The sequence below is a fragment of the Dermacentor silvarum genome, chromosome 11, assembly GCF_013339745.2.
Source record: "Dermacentor silvarum isolate Dsil-2018 chromosome 11, BIME_Dsil_1.4, whole genome shotgun sequence".
Lineage (NCBI taxonomy): Eukaryota > Metazoa > Arthropoda > Arachnida > Ixodida > Ixodidae > Dermacentor > Dermacentor silvarum.
The window spans coordinates 84,789,196-84,808,161 of NC_051164.1; the positions used below are offsets into that span (position 1 = coordinate 84,789,196).

The window sequence follows — 18,966 nt, forward strand, 5'->3', positions numbered from 1 at the left end:
CCCTCAAAATAGGAAGAAATAGCGGCAGATCAAACAGGCGGTAAAAGGAGTTGAGCAGGGGGGAGCAGGCAAGCACAGAGGAGGAAGAGTTGTGTACTGCGGTATTTGAGGCATCGCAGAGCGCATTGGAAACTCAAATGCATGGCTCACGAGCGCTCGCATAAACTATTCATTGGTGTGTGTGTTTGAGCATAGTTTTCTCAATGCCGTAGTCTATTTTTTTCACCATTGATCCCGAAAGACGCATGCTCGCCGTGAGCCGTTTCCGATTGGCAGCCATTCGCTCGGTTTTGAAATATTGAAGAGGCAGGGCGGGCGGGCCCCCCGACTGCAATGCGGGGTAAACAAGAACGCCGGCAGCGTATATGGATCGCTGGAGATTGACGTTCCGCGCAGCAAGGGTTGAAAGCAAAGAAAGTGCACTTGAAGGAAATGGGGGGGGGGGAAACCGGTCACGTGTGAGTGTAGATTCGCAAGCATCGAGTCAGGTTTTAAGGAGTGACCAACAAGAAAAGCTCCACAGAAATCGAAAGCGTGTCGTGGATCAAAAAATATAAAGATTGGGGGGTGGAGAGATCTGTCGATGAGGCAGAGGTGGCCTTAACAGACTTCATGTGACAAATGATGATGGTTGAAAATTTTACTTCAGAATCACCTGAACAACAAACAACACGAGCCAGCTCTGAGAACGTCCTGCACAAAAACGACCCGAATAAGCGAAAGTAATATGAAATTTGTGACGACACGATGACGTAGAGGTGCTTGCTGCTGCAAGCAGCCTTTGTGCAATCAGTCCCGTCAACTGACAGGCGCCACTGGACGCTATAGTCCGTGGGAACGCAAGATTACCTTCTCGCAGTGGCAGTAGAGCTCGGTACGTATATTACGGCCATCATCCTCTTTATGTCCACTGCGCAACGAAAGGTCTCTTTCAACGATCTCCAATTACCACTGTCTTGCATCTTATGCCTACAAGTTTCCTAACCTCATACCATCACGTAAGTTCTCTGCCATCTTCCACTCGCTTCCCTTCTCTTGGCACCCATCCCGTAACTCTAGCTGGTAGGTAGATTATCATTTACCTGCTTTTGGATTACACAACCTCCCAGACTCCAGTTCTTCCACTTCATCCCAACTTCCTCATCTTATACTCCATTTTGCTATTTAAGAGTATATCTCGCTAAAAAGGCCGCAATGCAATCGCCATGCCTTGTTTTTCAAACCACTGACATTCGCCAGGCCGTTCTAACCGTTATAAATAACACACAGATGTGCGATCCCAGCGACATTTGCGTCTGACACCGCAGTCACACCCGTCGCGACCGGATCGCATTTTAATACATCCTGTCTGCGATCCCCCGGAGTATCTACAGTTTAAGCATCGCACTCTTTCTTCTCCCCCCCCCCCCCCCGTTCTGTCTTCCTCCCATATACACTCCACAATACACTGAGCCGCCGGTTTCTGTTTTGTACATTGACGCCAACAGCGGTGGAACGCGAAGGAGAGAGAGAGAGAGAGAAGACGACGACGTCGTTACGCAACACGTCGTTCCTGGCAGCCGTTCCACGCAGGCAACACACCCCCAAGCCCCCCGCGGTGGCGTCGGCTTTAAAAGTCGACAGACCGACGAGATCAGACGGCCCGGGCTCGTTAGATTTCACGGGCCCTTCCACTCTCTCCTCCACCTTCGCCATCCTCTCCCAGCGTCGCGATCCGCTTGAAGCCGTATCCCCACCGGCTTGCCAATTTAACCTTCCCCCTTCTTATCTGCTTACCTCGTCTCGAAGCTAAGGCATTTTTTTTCTCTTTAATCCGGCGTCGTTTCGGCGTCGTCTCGTTCCTACGGTTGGCTCCCGCTAATTGTAAAAACGCGCTTTCTCTCGGGCGCGCATCTCGGCATGTTGTTATCTCTCCCTCTGTCCCTTTCTTGCAGGCTGCAGCAACCCGCCCTTCCAGGAAGAATGTTACAGCGGAAGCGAGTGCAAGCAAATCTGCACCCCCATCCCCCACTGAGGATTCAGGGTCAGCTCGGGTTGCTCGAACCGTGGCCTTGGCAGCTGCCGGGATTCTTTTTTGCGAGTCGGCTGCAGACGCGCTGAATTCCTGTCTACAAATGCGAGGTCGGATTCGGTGTTCTGGTTTTAGAACCCGCAGCTTGAGATTTGGGTGTGGGGTGAGGGGACTGTTTTGGGAGGGAACAAAACGCGTCTGCCCTTGACGGCCACGTTTGCTCGAGGCACCAAACATCGACGCGAACGTGGACGGGGATGAGCCGTGTTCACATGAGATCGCGTTTGATTTATGAAATATCCCGTGGGCACTTATAGGGGCATTACATCTAGGAAGGATTTGAACAATAAGCCAAGATATGACACAAGCACTAGACAGATATCGACAAGAATATTCATGTAATTAAAGGAAAGAAAAGAAAAGGAAACATTATGTAGATCCAACGCTCATTGTGGAATCTATGTAGAGCGAAGGTTTGGTGAACTGATGAAGCGATTGTCTCAAAGAGTTAGCGGGCGTTGATAGGATGGAAGTATGCGTGTGACTGAGGCCATACGGTTAGAGCACCGGGATGATCAGTGCAGTCAGCTACAGTCACTAAAGTTAGGAAGAGTTCGCAAACGAAGCTTCGCTTTAAGAAGTGCGCAGATGATAACAAATGGAACAAAATAATGTGCAACCGGACAATAAGGTCCTGCAATGTACATTAATTAGGCTGGCGATAATAAAAATGTTCGATGCAGTCGGCGATTATTCTGCCAAAACCAAAACCGTGTACACGTAGCACACGCATCTTACCAGCAACCTCCAACAACATTTTTCCCGACTTTTTTACCATCTCACGTTTTACGCTTAACACTTCGCGTTAAGAGTACAATGCGCCGTAGTCCTAAACCAGTATTACGACGGTGGCACAATACGTTGTTTTGTCCCGAAAATATGTACTGGCCTTTTCGACTGCTATCAGCCAACATATATATTTCAACCCCACAGTGAAAAAAAAAAAGAAATTGACTCGCAGCTCTGATAAACGATTCTGTTTCTGCTCAAGATCACATTGCAAGATCATCTTCACCTAAACGGCTATTTCTGACCTCACAAAACTAAGCATTCACCTTTCACCCCCCATCCGTCCTTCTCGAAGTCACGTATCTCAGCCTTCTTCGACTAAACATTTCCAGCTGTCTAAATATTGTGACGTCAGCTTCTCGTGTCTGTAGAGACTTAATCTGTGCCATTTTACTATCAGGAACCAGTTTCCCATGTGATTGCTGCGATAGCAAAACCTACCAATGCTGCTCTACAATCCGGCAAACGTGGGCATAGATGCCTAGAGAACTCAATTTCAGAAGCACTGCGCCAGGCAACCACAGACAGCAAGCAGCCAGACGACCATAAAACAGGAGCCTGCCACTAAGCGTCATTGAACCCAACGATGAATTTATTTCGCTAGGGTTTCGGAAATAGAGACACGCCTCCCTACTTCTGGACCGGAAAATGGGGTCACCTGGTATGTACGAAACGCAAAGCAATCCAGGTAAAAAACAAATAGGAACCAAGGTTGATTGAAAGCGAGCTGATTGGCCGTCGGTGCAGAGGTCTCTCCCCAAACCCGCATTCCAACGCCCTACAGCAACGCCAGAGGCAAAACGAAGTATGTAACAGGGCAAGCCGGGAAACCGAGTCCGCGCAGCCCCGCAGTCACGGAACCGGAAACGTCGGGGTCGTGAGCTTCCGGTTTGTTGCCCGACGCCCCGTACGTTATATCGGCTATGTACAGGCTGCCCCCCCCCCCCCCTCATCGGAAAGCAATTTCCTCAGGCTTGACCCTCTGACCCTTAACCTTATTTGATTTTTTTCGCTCCCTTGCTCACCTAATAATGTTTTTTTTTCTTTTCGTTAATTTCCCGCTATTTGGGTTCTTGTTTGTGGTTTTGTTTGCGTCTGTCCTTGTTTGCGTCTGTGTTTTTGCCCATGAGATCTTCGCTGGTGCCTTTGGCCTCGGGCTTATTCGTGTTCTTATGTGTGTGCTTCTTCGGGTACTGGTACGCCTGTTTGCTCGTGCGCTGGTACGCCTGTTTGTTCGTGTTCTTGTTTGTGTGCTCGCACGTCTGTTCGTTTGTGTACTTGCCAGTCTGTTCGTGTGCTTGTTTGTGTGCTTGTACGTTTGTTCGTTCGTGTACTTGTTCGTCTGTTCGTGTGCGCGTTCGTGTACATGTACGTATGCTTCTTCGTCAAGTTGGTCACGTGCTTCTTCGTACGTTTGTTGGCGTGTTTGTTTGATTGCTTGCTTGCTTGTTTGACTCTTTCGTTCTACTCCCTCGTTTCACGGGCTTCCCTCGTATCGATCGACTTGCGTCCGGGAGCGCAGGGTCTCGAGAGGGTGCTCAATCTTTCTTGCCGCACTTCGAGCCGAGATTTTCGGGAAAACGGGCCTCTGCGGGACGCTTGCATCCTTAGTTGCGTCTTAAATAAAGAAAGAAATGGGCTACATTGAAGAAAACAGATTACGTTTTTTTTTTCGGTAGGGGCAATTTGAGGGTCACTTTGTAAAGGGTTCGCGAGACATTACCAGATAATGGCCCGCTAGAAAAGTGAAATATGTCTCGGGGCAGGAAACTGAGGTTTAATATGTCTTGACTAATGACTGAATAAGAACGAGAAAAAAAAGGGACAACACGTTTACTTGTACATCGTCTGCTTGCATTTTTCTTTTCCATTCGTTTATCGTCATATTTTTTTCTGTCGTACGCGACAAGGCCGTTAAGAACGCTTATTCTCGAGACGAATGAAGAGACATAACTACGAGCGTGAAACTGTAGTTAGGTGTGCTCTTGTTTTTAGCAGAAAGCCGGGTGTATAGTGGGCATGATGAACACCTTCCATTTCTCCCCAGAAGACCGCTTTTTGAATGCGTAGCTAAAAGCTCGTGGTCTCGACACAAGTTAACACGGTTGCCTGTAAAAGCCTCGCTTGTTATATTTACAGGGGAGAAATTTACGTGACCGACTCTGACCACACGGCCGACACAACTTCGCCTTCCCCCCCCCCCCCCTTTTCTTGATCATACTTCCTTATCTTTTCATTTTTCATCTCAACTTTGCCCGGTGTGGCCAACCAAACTAGGTTAGTTTTCCGAATATCCGTACCTCTCCCTTAATCTCAATCCCTCCTAGTGGCCATATGGATGCACACTTATTTATCTACAAAAGCTTTCAGTTTCCGCAAACTGCGAAAACGCTCATGCACTTCGCGGTAGTGATTCGAAATTATTCATACCACTATCGATGGCTTCGTCACTATCGATTTCTTAGTAATACTGAACTATAAACAGCAACATCGATAGCGCATTATCGATATCGATAGTACTAAGTAGCGCACTCTCGATAATGTAAAATCGCCTATGTACCACACGTAAACACTGCAACATAAACTGAGCGACGTATCCATCTTCCCAATTGCAGGAACTACGTGTTACTGATGGTTACTGATGTTACTTCGCGGTCTACTTATAACGTTGATTGCACCTGAGACGTGCTACTCGAATGTTCCGCGTACGAGTACCCTCTGTACTCTTCAACTGTAGGCGTTGTATGTTAAGGCCGCGAGATAGTTTAGCTTTCCTGCAGCCTTCTCCGTTCCGAAAACTGCTGTGAATAAGTACACGTCTGCTGGATACTAACAAATGCTTTGGATGCGGCCCCGCCACTACTGTGACCACGTCGCACGGCAGGCCTTCTCAACGAACTCATTATAATGACTTCGCTATATAAGAACTGAGTCGGCGCAGGTTCAATAAGGCACTGAACTTGCTTTGCGGAAGCTCAAGATCATTAGAAGGAACGACTGCACGGCGAAGAGATTGTTACGTAGTTGTGAGGAAGCAAGCCGCGCTGTCGTCATGTCACTTATCGCTTGCTTTTGTCTTGTCCCTCATTGAGTAAAAGAGCACTTAGGAGCAACATTAGGCTACTCTGACGAATCACGTATACTTCAGCAATAGCAGAGTAGACATTATTGCCATGACAGGAGGCGTGGCAAATTCAGTCAAACCTCGCTATAAGGAAACAGAATCTACCGAATTATTGGATATAACGAAGTAAGTGTAATTTCCCTTGAAATCCCCCCCCCCCATACAAATCAATATTGCAGTACACCGCAATAACAGTTATAACGAATTAATGAATATAACGAAAGTTCTTCTGCCCTCCCCTTTCAACTTCGTTATAATGAGGTTTTACTGTATACGCAAAAACGAAAGTGGCGTTTCTGCACAAAGCTCATCGTGATTCTTTACAGCGTCCACTCGGGTATATAGTTAATGATTCATCGTTAAAGAACGATTACGCATTAAATTCTAAAGAAACCAATGATTTGTTATAGCAAGACATATTCTTTCAAAAATACTAACCGACCTGGCAAAGAAACTCGCATAAATTAACTACGAGAGAACGGATAACTCTTTCCCGAAATCGACGACCTTGTTAAAGCGCGTTGTCTCGAAACCATGCTTTAACTGCCAGGCGCAAGCAAAATCACGACCGTAGAGCTAGCACGGTTAGCATACGGCTTCCAGCATTCTCAATCAACGCGCACAGAAGCCTTTCTCGGCTCGACCACAAATGCGAATATCCGGGCATCCGACGCATTACAGCCTCACGGGAAGCTCTTCCCATTATTTCGAGACTGAAAAAGCATATATTTGTTCCTCATTTTCCTCCTGTTTCTTCTATCTTCCTTCCTTGATTCCTTCTTTTCCTCGACTTACACCTTCTGTATCCTTCCTTCATTACTTCTTATCTCTTTCTTGTTTGTCATTCCTCCTTTAGTTCAGCTTAACCATTTTCTTTTATCCAGTCTTCCTTCACCCTTCCCTTCTCCCACTATTCATATTCTTCCTTTGTTTGCTTGTTTTTCCCTCGTGTTCAGTTTTTCGATCCTGTTCCCTCGTTCTTTTTCATTATTTTCCCTTCTTTTCCTATCGTTCCTTATTGCTATGTTTTCCTTCATTTCCTTCTTTCTCTTATTTTACTTCATTATTCCTTCCCTTCATTCACTCTTCCTTCTTTCCCTCATCATCCTTCTTTCACCCTTATTCTTTCCCTCATCATCCTTCTTTCCCCCTTATTCATTCCCTCGTGTCGCTTTCTTTTTTGTCAGTCCTCAAAAAAAATTAAATTATGGGGTTTTACGTGCCAAAACCAGTTCTGATTATGAGGCACGCCGTAGTGGGGGACTCCGGAAATTTGGACCACCTGGGGTTCTTTAACGTGCACCTAAATCTAAGTACACGGGTGTTTTCGCATTTCGCCCCCATCGTTTTTGCATCGCCCCCATTGTCGTCTTCCTGCCTTCCTACCTTTCTTGTTTTCGTTTTTTTTTCTCTCTCTCTCTCTCTTCTACAACGGAATGGTTCAGTGTCTGAAGGAAGGTTTGACTTTCGCGAAGTTTCTCGCGAGGAGCCAACGATTAGTTTGCCTAAACACGGAGCAAACTTTTCCTCATATTAGAGCGCGTTCCCCGTTGCTGTCATTTGCCCCGTTACAAGCTCGAAGACCACCGCGCAGTTTGCCACAGCCAGTGGCGCTATCTCTCCCAAAGTCAAATAACGCCCGCCCCTCCGTCAGCATCCTGACTAAGTCAACAACCAAGCGATGAGGTCGCCGAGCGTTCACTATCTGCCTGTGTTGTAGCGTGACGCCCCGATGCTGTGGAGGCGGACGCTTGGGAACCGCCTCACACTTTTTCTTCTTACTGTACGGTGCAGCGTTCTTGAGCGCTCGACGTTACATCCGCCAGCTATTACAAGAGCCTACGAGTACAAGAGCACGTAATCGGTGCTTCATTCGAATGCGACTGATTTCCTGTACGTGTGGCTCCTGTTCGCGTGTCAACGCAAACATTTCTCCGTGACAAATTCACACTAAAACGACAACTAAACCTATCTGACCGATTTCTTGCGCTTCAGACTCCTGTCCAGCGTAGTCTTGTTCAAGGAATTGTGTCAGCGCGAAATATTTCGGTTGCAAAGCCGCCCTGGAAAACAACCAGCTCAAGGTTGCTTTCCTGGTTCTAGGCATTCAGATCCATGTGGTCATCTACAAGGAGCGTGAAAGCGTTCCTAATTTCTGAGCCTGAGAGAAAAATCCGAGCAATACATGAAACACTTGTGTGATAGCTCGTGGCAATTTATGTGAAGAAAAGGTGGGTTTGGTTAAAAAACGCCGGCCAGTGACGCAGTGCTTATTGACTACAGAAAGAGTTCGGCGTTTTTGGCAACCTTTCAAAAAATGTCACAGTTTCGCCCTAAGGGCGAAGCAATGAATGCGATAGCAACACAGCAATGTCATACGAAGTAAGGTGAGCGGCTTTGGTAGCAATATGAATTGTAGTAAACATGAGCTGATTAAGTAAGCAGGTGTGCTGCGGCGTAAGTAGACCGACATGAAGAAAGACTCGATGACCACGAGAAGGCGCGTGTGAAACGGTGGTGTTGATTAGAAGCGCTTCCCGTGGGCAGCGCGTGCGAAGGAACACACCTGTAGTGCTGCACTGCCGATCCGGGCAGCATTGCATGTGTAGCGTGCGTTGGAAAATGTGGCCCGACTATTACTAACTGAATGAACAAGCGTGGTGTGAGCGCGCACAAACAAACGAATAGATCACACTGAATGACTGCAGACAACGACTGTCAAAACGCTGGCAGCGAGCGCATACGCCGCAGCGGGCGAAGGTACGTGCGGTCTATCGCTTGAACGGAAACTGAGCGGCGAATGCACGGCGCATAAAGGTCAGAGCCGTGTGGAGATAAGAGACGGTGCGAGCGAGCGACGAGCGCGGTTGGCAGAGTAGAATATTTGCAGCGTGTGGCTGCAAATATATGCGCAGCCTCACCGTTCCGCACACGCTTTTCAATAGGACTCTTTTCTGCGTTATCGGACATCTCGGAGGCTCATATGACGCAGAAGAGGTATCAGACAACGGGATTCAGGAAGCAGCGTAGACACTAAGTGTAGCTTACTTTCTTGATCCTGTGGTTGAGCACATCGTACACGACACAGGTGGAAACTGTTTCGCTTTGCATTTCACGGATTCTAAAGCGTACAAGATGGAATGCGTTCATAGTGATCAGCTCGCATAGTAACTTGGTCTACCGAAAAAAATATTTGTCGCAGTTTCACCCGAAAGGCGAAGCACCAATTGCGATAGCAAATTAGTAGAGAGCTATACGGAGTGAAGATAGTAGTTTTATCAGCTCTATAAACTTGGACACGCAGCAGCACCAGCAACGCGCAGAACTGTTGTCGACGCCGTCGGCGTTTTGCCCGCGTTCGCACCGAACGCACGCGGCGTTTTTATATAAATACGCATTTAGTGCCGCAGCTAAAGGTCGCCTCCCCTCCCTCCCTCCCTCCCGTCCCCCCACACCTTTCCCGCAACGGAAAAGGTTGCGTTTGCTCTCTATATATGGAAAGGAGGAAAGAGACGCTTAATTCTGCAGCCCTTCAGGGATGCGTCTACCTTTCCCTTTCCCTCAAGAACCACTTATCACTTATCATCCCTTCAGGGAGCACGGCGCAGAATGCGCGTTTGCTCTCCGACGTGCGTTCGCTCCCCGTGAAAGCGCGCGTCCCACGCGCCCTTTCACTCGCACATACAGCGTCCGGAGCGCGGCGACGAATTCATCGCCGTTGATGTCATACGGAACCTCACGGCGACGACGACGGCGACGACGACGGCAGAAATCTGCTTTGGAGTGTCCATATAATTGCTATCGCAATAAAAATTGTCGGGACAAGCGATGTCTATCAAACCGGCGGTTATGTAATACATGCGCAAAAAAAAGTTTATTCCAAACGCATTCCAAACACAATACAGATAGCACACCTCGTATTCAGTTCTGCGCCATTTCAGAGGACGCTGGCTGATCTGGCCGCAGATCCTGCATTCCTGCAGACCTTGAGTAAATGCAAAGTCAGGATGCAGTGTATCCTGCCGATCATGCAGCTCACGTCGACGCCAACTTTCACAATGCTGATCCTTAGGCCATGGGCTATGCATTCTTCCATGCAGAAGGCCCCAAAAGCCCTTCTGCAGTTCGTGAAGGACACTGGATTATATATACGAACGCTTGTTACAGCGGAGATTCCTCTGCGACTGACTCTGCGAATGACTGGTTGTGTTAGTTTTCTCTTCTCTCCTTCTCTATTCTTCCCCTCCCCCCTCCTCCCCCCCTCCCCCCCCCCCCGCAGTGTAGGGTAGCCAACCGGGCTCATCCTTGGTTAACCTCCCTACCTTTTCCTCTTCGTTTCTCTCTCCCTGCCCCGTTTTCACGATGGAGAGTGTAACTGCCTGGCGTTTTATGAAATGCGTTTTCTCATAAGACAGAGTTCCCTGTGGACACCTGAGAATGTTGACCTTTTGTTCCTTCCGTTAATTTCAGTCGGGCAACTTTCTCGCTAAAGATCCCAGGCTGGACCCGTGGCGAAACTTTTCGAGATGGCAGGCACGAAAACTCATTACGTTCGGTTCTATCTGAGACGTCCACGCACGTTTTATGCGTCGCGTGCAACGCGTTGGCGACCGTCCCGGTCCCCGTCATCCGAAGTTGCGTGCACTGCAGTGGAGCGCGGTTAATGGCAGAGTGGTAACGTGAACGACTTTTTTTTTTTTCTTTTTTTGACGAAGTCAGCAAGAGGCAATATCTCACATGGGCGTTGTGCTGGAGTCAGTATTCATCAAAACAGGTGTGCCTTTTCACTGCCAAGATTCTTAACAGGTCGATGAGATTCAAGTACTGCTTGCATAAGCAAAGTGTATCGTGGTGGAGATGTCTTTTACGGGACAATTACTCGTGAAAGCGCTTCACGGGAAAAATAAGCAAAAATCTAATAGAAAACTGCGGAACTTCATTTGATTTAGCCATATCTAGTTTACGTTTCCAATATAGTTTTATTAGCTTCAGTGAAGATAACTTTATGCATACACTACGTTCATAGATTTCACAAAGTCAAATTGGACATGTCTATCCAACCGAACTTGTTGCTAATCATCGGTATAAATACTTCATTTCGGATCGTACATATTTCTCAGTGAACTAGGCATATTTCGTGCATGAACCCAGTCTCGCGTTCTTCAGAACTAGGGAAGAGCTGTTTGCGAAGGCTTTCAGCATCGTATAACCAAGTCTCCCTGCTAGCCTGGAAACTCTCTCTCGTCACCGTGCTAGCTTGAGCGCAAACTGCACGTAATTACTTCGAAGGGAGGACCACGATGAATGTTTGCTCTGTCAACAGCTGCGTACGTTGCCGGGGGAGCTTTCGGTTTCTGCGTTCCATCGTCCATTCGCCCGTTGAGTACATCATTTGCTCACCGCTTTAGCGGTCGTCTGTAGCAGACGACACGCAACCAACGCTGGACGTATTCCACCGAAAGATGGCGTGACAACGGAGGGCCACCGAGTAATGGAACCAGTTAGTACGTAGCTTGATTGCGTCTGGTCTGTGCAGCCCTGTCTATGTAGATGTCTTCCTCGGCGTTTCTTTCGATGTCGCAAATTCGAATGATTCGGGCAGCTTTGCGTCACCCGTGATGAGCCCGATGTGTCGGACACACCGTCGCATCAAACTTCGGCCTCGTCTTTATGCGTCTTCTGCAATGCGGAAGGCACATAAAGATGCAGACGACGTTTACAGACGATGGTTCCCGATACAGTCATCTGTCCATCGGGTGACGATGTACTCGTTTACATGTATGCTTGGAGGAGATGTGACGAAAGCGGGTGCGCCTTGACAACATTAACATACTCAGATATCACGCCAAACAACTTCGCTCTTATGGAACCTCCGATCCCCGTATAAGCACGAACTAACGATAGGTACAGTGCGATCCCCTTAAAGAAAACGCCTTGATGGCAATAAAGCTAATCAAACAAGCATTTCTACTATACCAAACGAAGGAACGGCTAATATGACGCTTTAGGCAGACATCTTTGAATTCAAAAAAGCAGTGTGCGTGTCAGGACGTCATATTTAGGTAGTAGTATCGCCACGACCAAGCACTAACTGCGCGTTCGCTCTAAACGTGGACTACGAAGGAACCAGCGGTGAGAAGGAGGCAATACGAAAATTTTAGTGTGCAGGTAAAATACGCCGATGCCACCCGGAACGTTCCGAGGGGGGCATAGGCTCCTACGTCCCAGCACACCAGTGCCCGGTTCGGAGCTAAGCTAAATGAACTTAAAATAAATTCCGGGACTATGCATGCCCAAACCACGATTTAATTACGAGGCACGCCCTATAGTGGGGGATTCTGGTTTCATTTCAACCACTTGGGGTTCATTAACGTGCACCTAAAGTATAGGTGCAGTGAGCATGTTTGCCTAAGTATACGAAGTTTAGGCAAATCCTTGCACGGCGCCCACCATTCTTATGCTGGGCGTACAGCGGTACTTTTAATTCCCGTATACCTTAGAACGCCACAGTTTAATCCCTCTAGTAATTTTTATAGGAGACTCAATGGCTTTACGCAACAACTTACCAACTGAATGTCTGCAAACCGCTTTGGTGATCAGTATTTCTTGATACACATTCAACCTATTTCTTTTCCTTTTTTTTTTTTTTTTGAAGCATAAGCTCTCTTTAGCGAGCTCTCCAGCCCTGTCACGCGAAACGCGTAATGCCTTGTATCTGCAGAAAAATGCGTAATCGGCAAAGTTAAATCATTTAATCGTTGTAATATTGCAAATGTAGATGATTGGTAGCTTTTCTCTTTCTCTGTTGGCTTCGTTCATCTTGCACTATCCAGGGCTGCACATCGCATTCTGAATGGAGCGCACCAGCTGCCACCATACATACAAATCGTGTGGACTCCGGCGCATGAGTCCTTACGCGGCAATCAGCAGGCACACGCCTACGCCCGAGCGCATGCACACCGGGAGCCGCGAGATGACCGCGCCGAGCAGTTCCAACCAGAGCCCATACCATTAACCTACACTCACATCCTACAACACTATCGCCTTTCACGAAGAACACTACCCTCACCTCATAATTCTCTGACGCGAGAGGAGGCCGTAATATGGCGAAAACTCCAAACAAACACATATCCACATTTGAGTCTTTACCACGCCATACACCCTGCGCTGTATTCCTATAAATGTCCACACTGTGATCAATGTGCAACACTTTACCACATGGTATGGGCTTGCGCAAACACACCACAGCTAACACCCATAACACACCCCACCACATGGCAATGGGAGGCAGCGCTGTCCAGCTCCGACTCGACGGACCAGCTCAACCTGGTCAACCGAGCGAGAAGGGCAGCTAAGGCCGCTGGACTCCTGGACTGAGGGGACCACCCACTGCAGAGCGGGGGAGCTACCTACGCGCGCGTGCTCTTTCTCTCTCTTGCACTATCTGGCGCATCGAAAACTTTATTATGACGGCACCATCGAATATGTCATTTCCCAGCTAATGTTATGTTCAGTACTTTGTCTCTTGCGCAAACAAATCCTCAGGTTTCCTTTGCTGGGTCATCAAGTGGCAGCCTTCTGAGAGCAGCAAACACGTGGACGTGTCGACAATCAGTCTAGTGCAACTAGAATTATTATTATTATTATTTGATTTGAAAACATATACATAGGAAAGAGAAAGCGAGAAGCAAGGCTGGCAACTGCCACCAGAAGGGGCACAACGCCTGCCTACTCTTCGGAAAGGACGAGAGAAACATAGAAGGAAAGATAGGAAGGAGGGGAGGAAGGAGGAAAGGAAGAGCGAGATGACAAATGTCAAAGAATAAAGTACAACATACAGTAGGGCCCGTCCCTGCAGGTCAAGCTACTAGAGAATGTAAAAGAAAAAGTTGCTGCGGGTTACAAACGTGCCCCTAAGTTCGTTGCTTCTAGAAAAGTAAGGAGAGCACGATGAGCTTGATCACGTCGAGACGCACAACCACTGGGGTATAAACATTCATCTAGAGTCGTACACCGCAGGCCAAGGAGATGGTAGTCCCTCACTAGTGATTTGCGTTGCGCACTGAAAGCGGGACATTCCAATATGAGGTGCTGAAGTGTCTCGCAGCCACCGCAAGACGTACACGATGGACTAGTCACACGTCCTTGTCGGTGTAAACGTTCGTGCACATTAACACAGCCAACACTTAGCTTGAGTAGTTGCGCTCAAGCGCGACGAGGCAAGCCTCGACCGCGAACACGCGGCGGGAACGTTCCATTTGCGACGCGCTGGTCTGGATGCTGCTTGAGTAGGTGGCGACGAATCAGCAGGCGAGCGTCATCAAGCTTGCACAAAATTTCAGGGCAAGCACAGTCGTTATGAGTGCAAGTTGAAGCCAGTCGATCAGCCTCTTCATTTCCGGCGATCCCTACGTGCGAAGGTATCCACTGAGCAACGAGAGATACCCCATGTGATAAAATTTTGTTGGCAGAGTCAGTAATGCTGCGCAAAATTGGGCACTCAACCTGACTGCGTTGTAATCTGCTAACGGCAGCGCGGGAGTCCATAAATATGACAATCTTCGGCGGTGTGGTTAACTCCTGTTGCACGTATTTCAGTGCAATATTAATTGCTGCTAGCTCCGCAGTTGTTGACGAGGCTGGATGGGGTATATGAAATATACGTCGCACTTGAGTTGAAGGGCAGAAAAAAGCTGCAGAGGCGCCTTGACCGTCACTGTGTACAGATGCATCTGTAAATACTTGAAGGTAATCTGGAAATTTCTCGAACATGTGCGACTGAGCCAATTGGAATATGGCCGAAACAGGCATATCAGACTTTTTGTGTATGTCAGGGATTGTAAGGTAAATGGGCAGCACGTGTATTCTGTATTGCAAATTGACGCAGGGAATCTAGTTTCCTGCCATCCATGTGTAGATACTAAGTCACTCTTGCGCTGCAAAAGACTTCGATTCATAATGAACAGCCTTCTACGTATGTCGGCCCAACATAAGTAAATTAAACAGGTGAACCGTGCTGATGGCTTGGCCTAAGCTTAACACGCACAATATCATCGGTAGCTAGGCCAAATGTCTTGGTGTCAGAAACTTCGTCAAATCCTTACCTCACTTGTGCCTCCTTAACGTGCAAGCATTCCTACCTAAATATAAACAAGCCCTGGCGTCAGATAGCCTGCTTTAATATCCGATGACATTTTTGTGCTCCCCCACCCGCTATTCTAAATCTGGGTGTCTGCCCTCGAATCTGCACTGACGCTATCAAACCTTACTCTCTTAGTTCACAAAAATGGATTCACAGAGTCACGCGACAGGAAGCATCGCAAAATATGGAACCTCCACTTTCCTGGTGTAAATATCACACTCAATATGCGCCGCAAGCACCAGAGGTCAAATGAATCACGCACTCGTAAGAAGCATACAAAGTTGCATACAAAAATTGGGAAGACATATGTACCATGCACTTCAGCATACGCCGTCCACAACAAACCTACAAACGAACTTATGCATCGTCTCATGATGCACCACAACGCCGATATGTCATTGTATTGTCATAGTCATAGCTCTGCAATAATTATACTAGAAGAAGCAGCATGACATCCGAATCCTCTAAAAAGAAAAAGAAGAAAAAGAAATGTCTTAGAGGAAATGAGCATGGCGTACACCTCCTTTTGATTTATTTATTTATTTATTTATTTATTTATTTATTTATTTATTTATTTATTTATTTATTTATTTATTTATTTATTTATTTATTTATTTATTTATTTATTTATTTATTTATTTATTTATTTATTTATTTATTTATTTATTTATTTATTTATTTATTTATTTATTTATTTATTTATTTATTTATTTATCTTTATGTGACCGGCGGTCAGCGCAACCTCTACGAAAATGTGAGGCGGCACTTTTGTGGGTAGCTATTTTTCATTGCTTCGTTTATTTTTCTCGCGTCGGCAGTGGCGAAGGTCTCGCCTGCACGTGTTGTACGTTTATTTACACACCGCCGCCGCACGCCGCGCCTTTACGAATTGTTTATGGCTCTTGCGCGTAGCGCTTCCTGTTTCCATGGTTCGGATAGTCGTCGCCGCTTTTTTTTTTTCCCCTTTCCACGAGTCGTTATTATCGCGCTCGTTCTTTGAGCGCTTGCCGCATCTCACGAAAGAAAGGGAGAACCATATTTTTTCATTACTTTCGCCGTGACTACCATCATGCGCATACATTTCTTCGTTTCAGCCTTCATATACGTTGGGGGTTATTGTTTGCTTTGCCAGCTCTGAGGCTTGGGCCTCGACACCCACGCGTGCGGGCGACCTTGACGAAAGTTTATGAACATCTAACTTCTCACCATTCTTCTTCAATGTCACTTATTTAGAGCGAGAGACACCGCTACGAGAAAAAGTGAGGGGGAGGGGGGGGGGGATGCTGTAAGGCTTGTTTGGCCGCGAAGAACTAAATAGGCGAAACAAAATCCCCGAACCAGACAGGACGCGCGCCGCAGACGATCGTTGGAGTCTCTTAGGCGGACGAAAAACAGACGAAACAGACGACAAACAGACCACAAACAGGCGAAAAACAAAACAAAAAAACGAAGCACCGGCCAAACGGTGCCGGTTCGCAGCCCCACCAAGCGGTGGGAGGCAGGCAATAGTACGTCTGGACGACGCATAAAATAAGCGTGAAAGGCTGCGGTAACAAAAACAAAACCAGGAAGCAAACACGGAGAGGGCAGTGCCTAGTAGGAAGAAGAGGAGAAGAGGGGCGCAAGAGGGTGAGGCCACTGGGGTGTCGGCCACGCCGCTCACGCGGCTAGAAACAAAAAAAAAACGAAAGCGCTTCTTGCCTCTCTCTTTTCTTTATTTACGTGCGGTGGTGCTCTTGGCTGCCTACGGGACCCCCAGCAAGAGTTGCGAAGCTGCCAAAAACGTGCCGCGCCCCTCCCAGCGCCTCCCGTGGCCCCCGCCGGGCCACATCTCCCTCGAAAGTCGGTCAAAGGCAGGTCTCCCCGCTCGCTCGTTTACCCTCGCCAGCTGGATGAAGGAGTGGGGAGGGAGTTCAGACTCGAGTCGGGAATGTCGCGTTCACCGGCTGGGACGCCCCAGCGGAGAGTGCTCAGTTTAGTGTGCGCGCCTGATTGTTGGTGGGGAGCCCGTCTTCCCTCGCCCCACCTTTCGAGTTGTGTGTTAGTGAGGCAGTGGCGCTTGCCGTGCCAGCAGAGATCCTCAGTGGCGGATTGCGCTTCGCTCTTTTGACTGGTCGCCTGTTGGAAGCGTATCTCAGTTTTGTTTAGTAGTCAACTCGGTTAAAGTGATTTCTCTTGGGAAGCGAAGGTCGTGTCGCTTTGAGGCAAAAGAAGCCGTCTGCCATCGTTGAATTCGACGGATGATACCTTGTTCCCGACGGATGATACCTTGTGCCCGACGTATACGCGCCTGCTTGAAGCCTGCGCGGCTCGCTAAAGACGACGTTACGTTGTGACAAGCGGCAATGGGCCCAAAAGGAGGTGTGTCGTTATGTGCAAGTTCTTAGCTCTGCGATACGCAACTCCAGGAAGCGCCGATGCGTCTTTCGCGGTTAGAAGCCACAATCGCATCTGCTACTGCCAGAGAAGACAGCATTGTGTAAAGCTTTACCTCAAGCCTTGCGGTACCTTTCGGCGACCAAGAGTGCGCAAATATGCGCCCGTTGTTGCGATGGTCTGTATCAAACAGCGATGTCTGCTAAAGCCCGGTTGTCACGGTAAGGTGGTGAAGCTTTTGAATTTCCGATATGTTGACTGATGCATTACTGTGGCGAAGTCTCGCAATAAACGGGTCGTAGACCTTTGTGTGCCAGTTTAAAATGAGAATGGAAATCTGAAAAAAAAAAGCTCGCCTCGTTTTAGACTGTGCATCGGCAACTGCTTTATCGCCTTAGCAACAGACACGCTTCGGAATGTCAAAGGTGATGGTGTCCGCAGACTCTCAGCGGTGGCTTTGAAGCTGTTCGACTGGCCTCGACTGAGCAATCTTGACACGGTTTTCGAAGCTACAATAGCTCCCTGCTCGAAACACACAAGCGACAGCCAAGGGAACGGGCCCCCACTGCGAACATAAAAGAGGTCATCGTCTGCTACGAAGGTCCTTGGTCGTCTGCTAACGTGGCATGCGCGGCTTGCGACCTCCAGCATGGCTGCTCTGGCGACCCAGTGTCTGGACCGGAGTTGCGCAGCGGTCTGAAAGCGCCGTGCGGAGGCGCGGTCTGCGCTCCTACGTCGTGTGTGTTTGTGGCTGAAACTTCATAGAGCGGGTTCGGGTGAATCATTCGGTGAATAAGTCCGAAGTGGTAGTCACCACCATTCGTGTTTCTCTGGAGAGACAACATCGTCGTCTGTTCCTGTTCTGCCAAGTGCGTCGTCTGCACACGCCCGAAGCAGACGACACGAGGCGCGCAACATGTCGGCCGTGGAAGTGCTCACGCGATACCTGAAGCGCAACTCGCGTCGCTTATCTCGAGAAAACAGCCGAGAGTCCACGTCACTGCTGTCGGAATACAACGATCAGATTCGATCCTTTGTCAGAATAGGTGAGTGTCCTGCAGTTTAGTTTTATTTCCATTTAAAAAATGCTTATTTGCCTGTTTACTTTCTTCGAGCTATCATGAATTGAGCAGTAATGAGATATCTAGTTAGGAGAACACATCTGCCGATTTTTTGTAAATTTTTATTGTGATGGAGTTCACGTCACATGAAAGTTTGACGCAGGAGCAGCTAACATAAAAGTGTAACTAATGACTACTTACTGACTGTTCACTAAACTGATAAGGAAAATCTTGGTATTAGGAAGTGTAATTTATGGAATTTCTATATCCTTGTCATTGAGAACGGCGTTATAGAATGTTTGCGAAAAAAACCTGCGAAATAAAACGCATATAAGAATTTTAATAAATGGTTATTGTTTAGTATTTTTTGTGTAAGAGTGACGTCTGTAAAGTTGGTTACAAT

General features: G+C 47.8%; 1 protein-coding gene across 6 annotated transcripts in view; it reads left to right on the forward strand.

Annotated features, from left to right (window-relative positions):
- Nucleotides 1-17,094: 17,094 nt before the first annotated feature.
- LOC119433142 (uncharacterized) overlaps nt 17,095-18,966 on the forward strand; it is a 159,399-nt gene continuing 157,527 nt past the window's right edge. For 3 of the 6 annotated variants that reach the window (XM_049659240.1, XM_037700282.2, XM_049659242.1), the window contains exon 1: nt 17,095-18,548. In XM_049659240.1, the coding sequence (XP_049515197.1) occupies nt 18,419-18,548 (130 nt within the window). In that variant the 5' untranslated portion in view covers nt 17,095-18,418. The remainder of the gene's footprint in view (nt 18,549-18,966) is intronic. The other 3 variants (XM_049659241.1, XM_037700278.2, XM_037700280.2) reach the window with 1 other exon arrangement.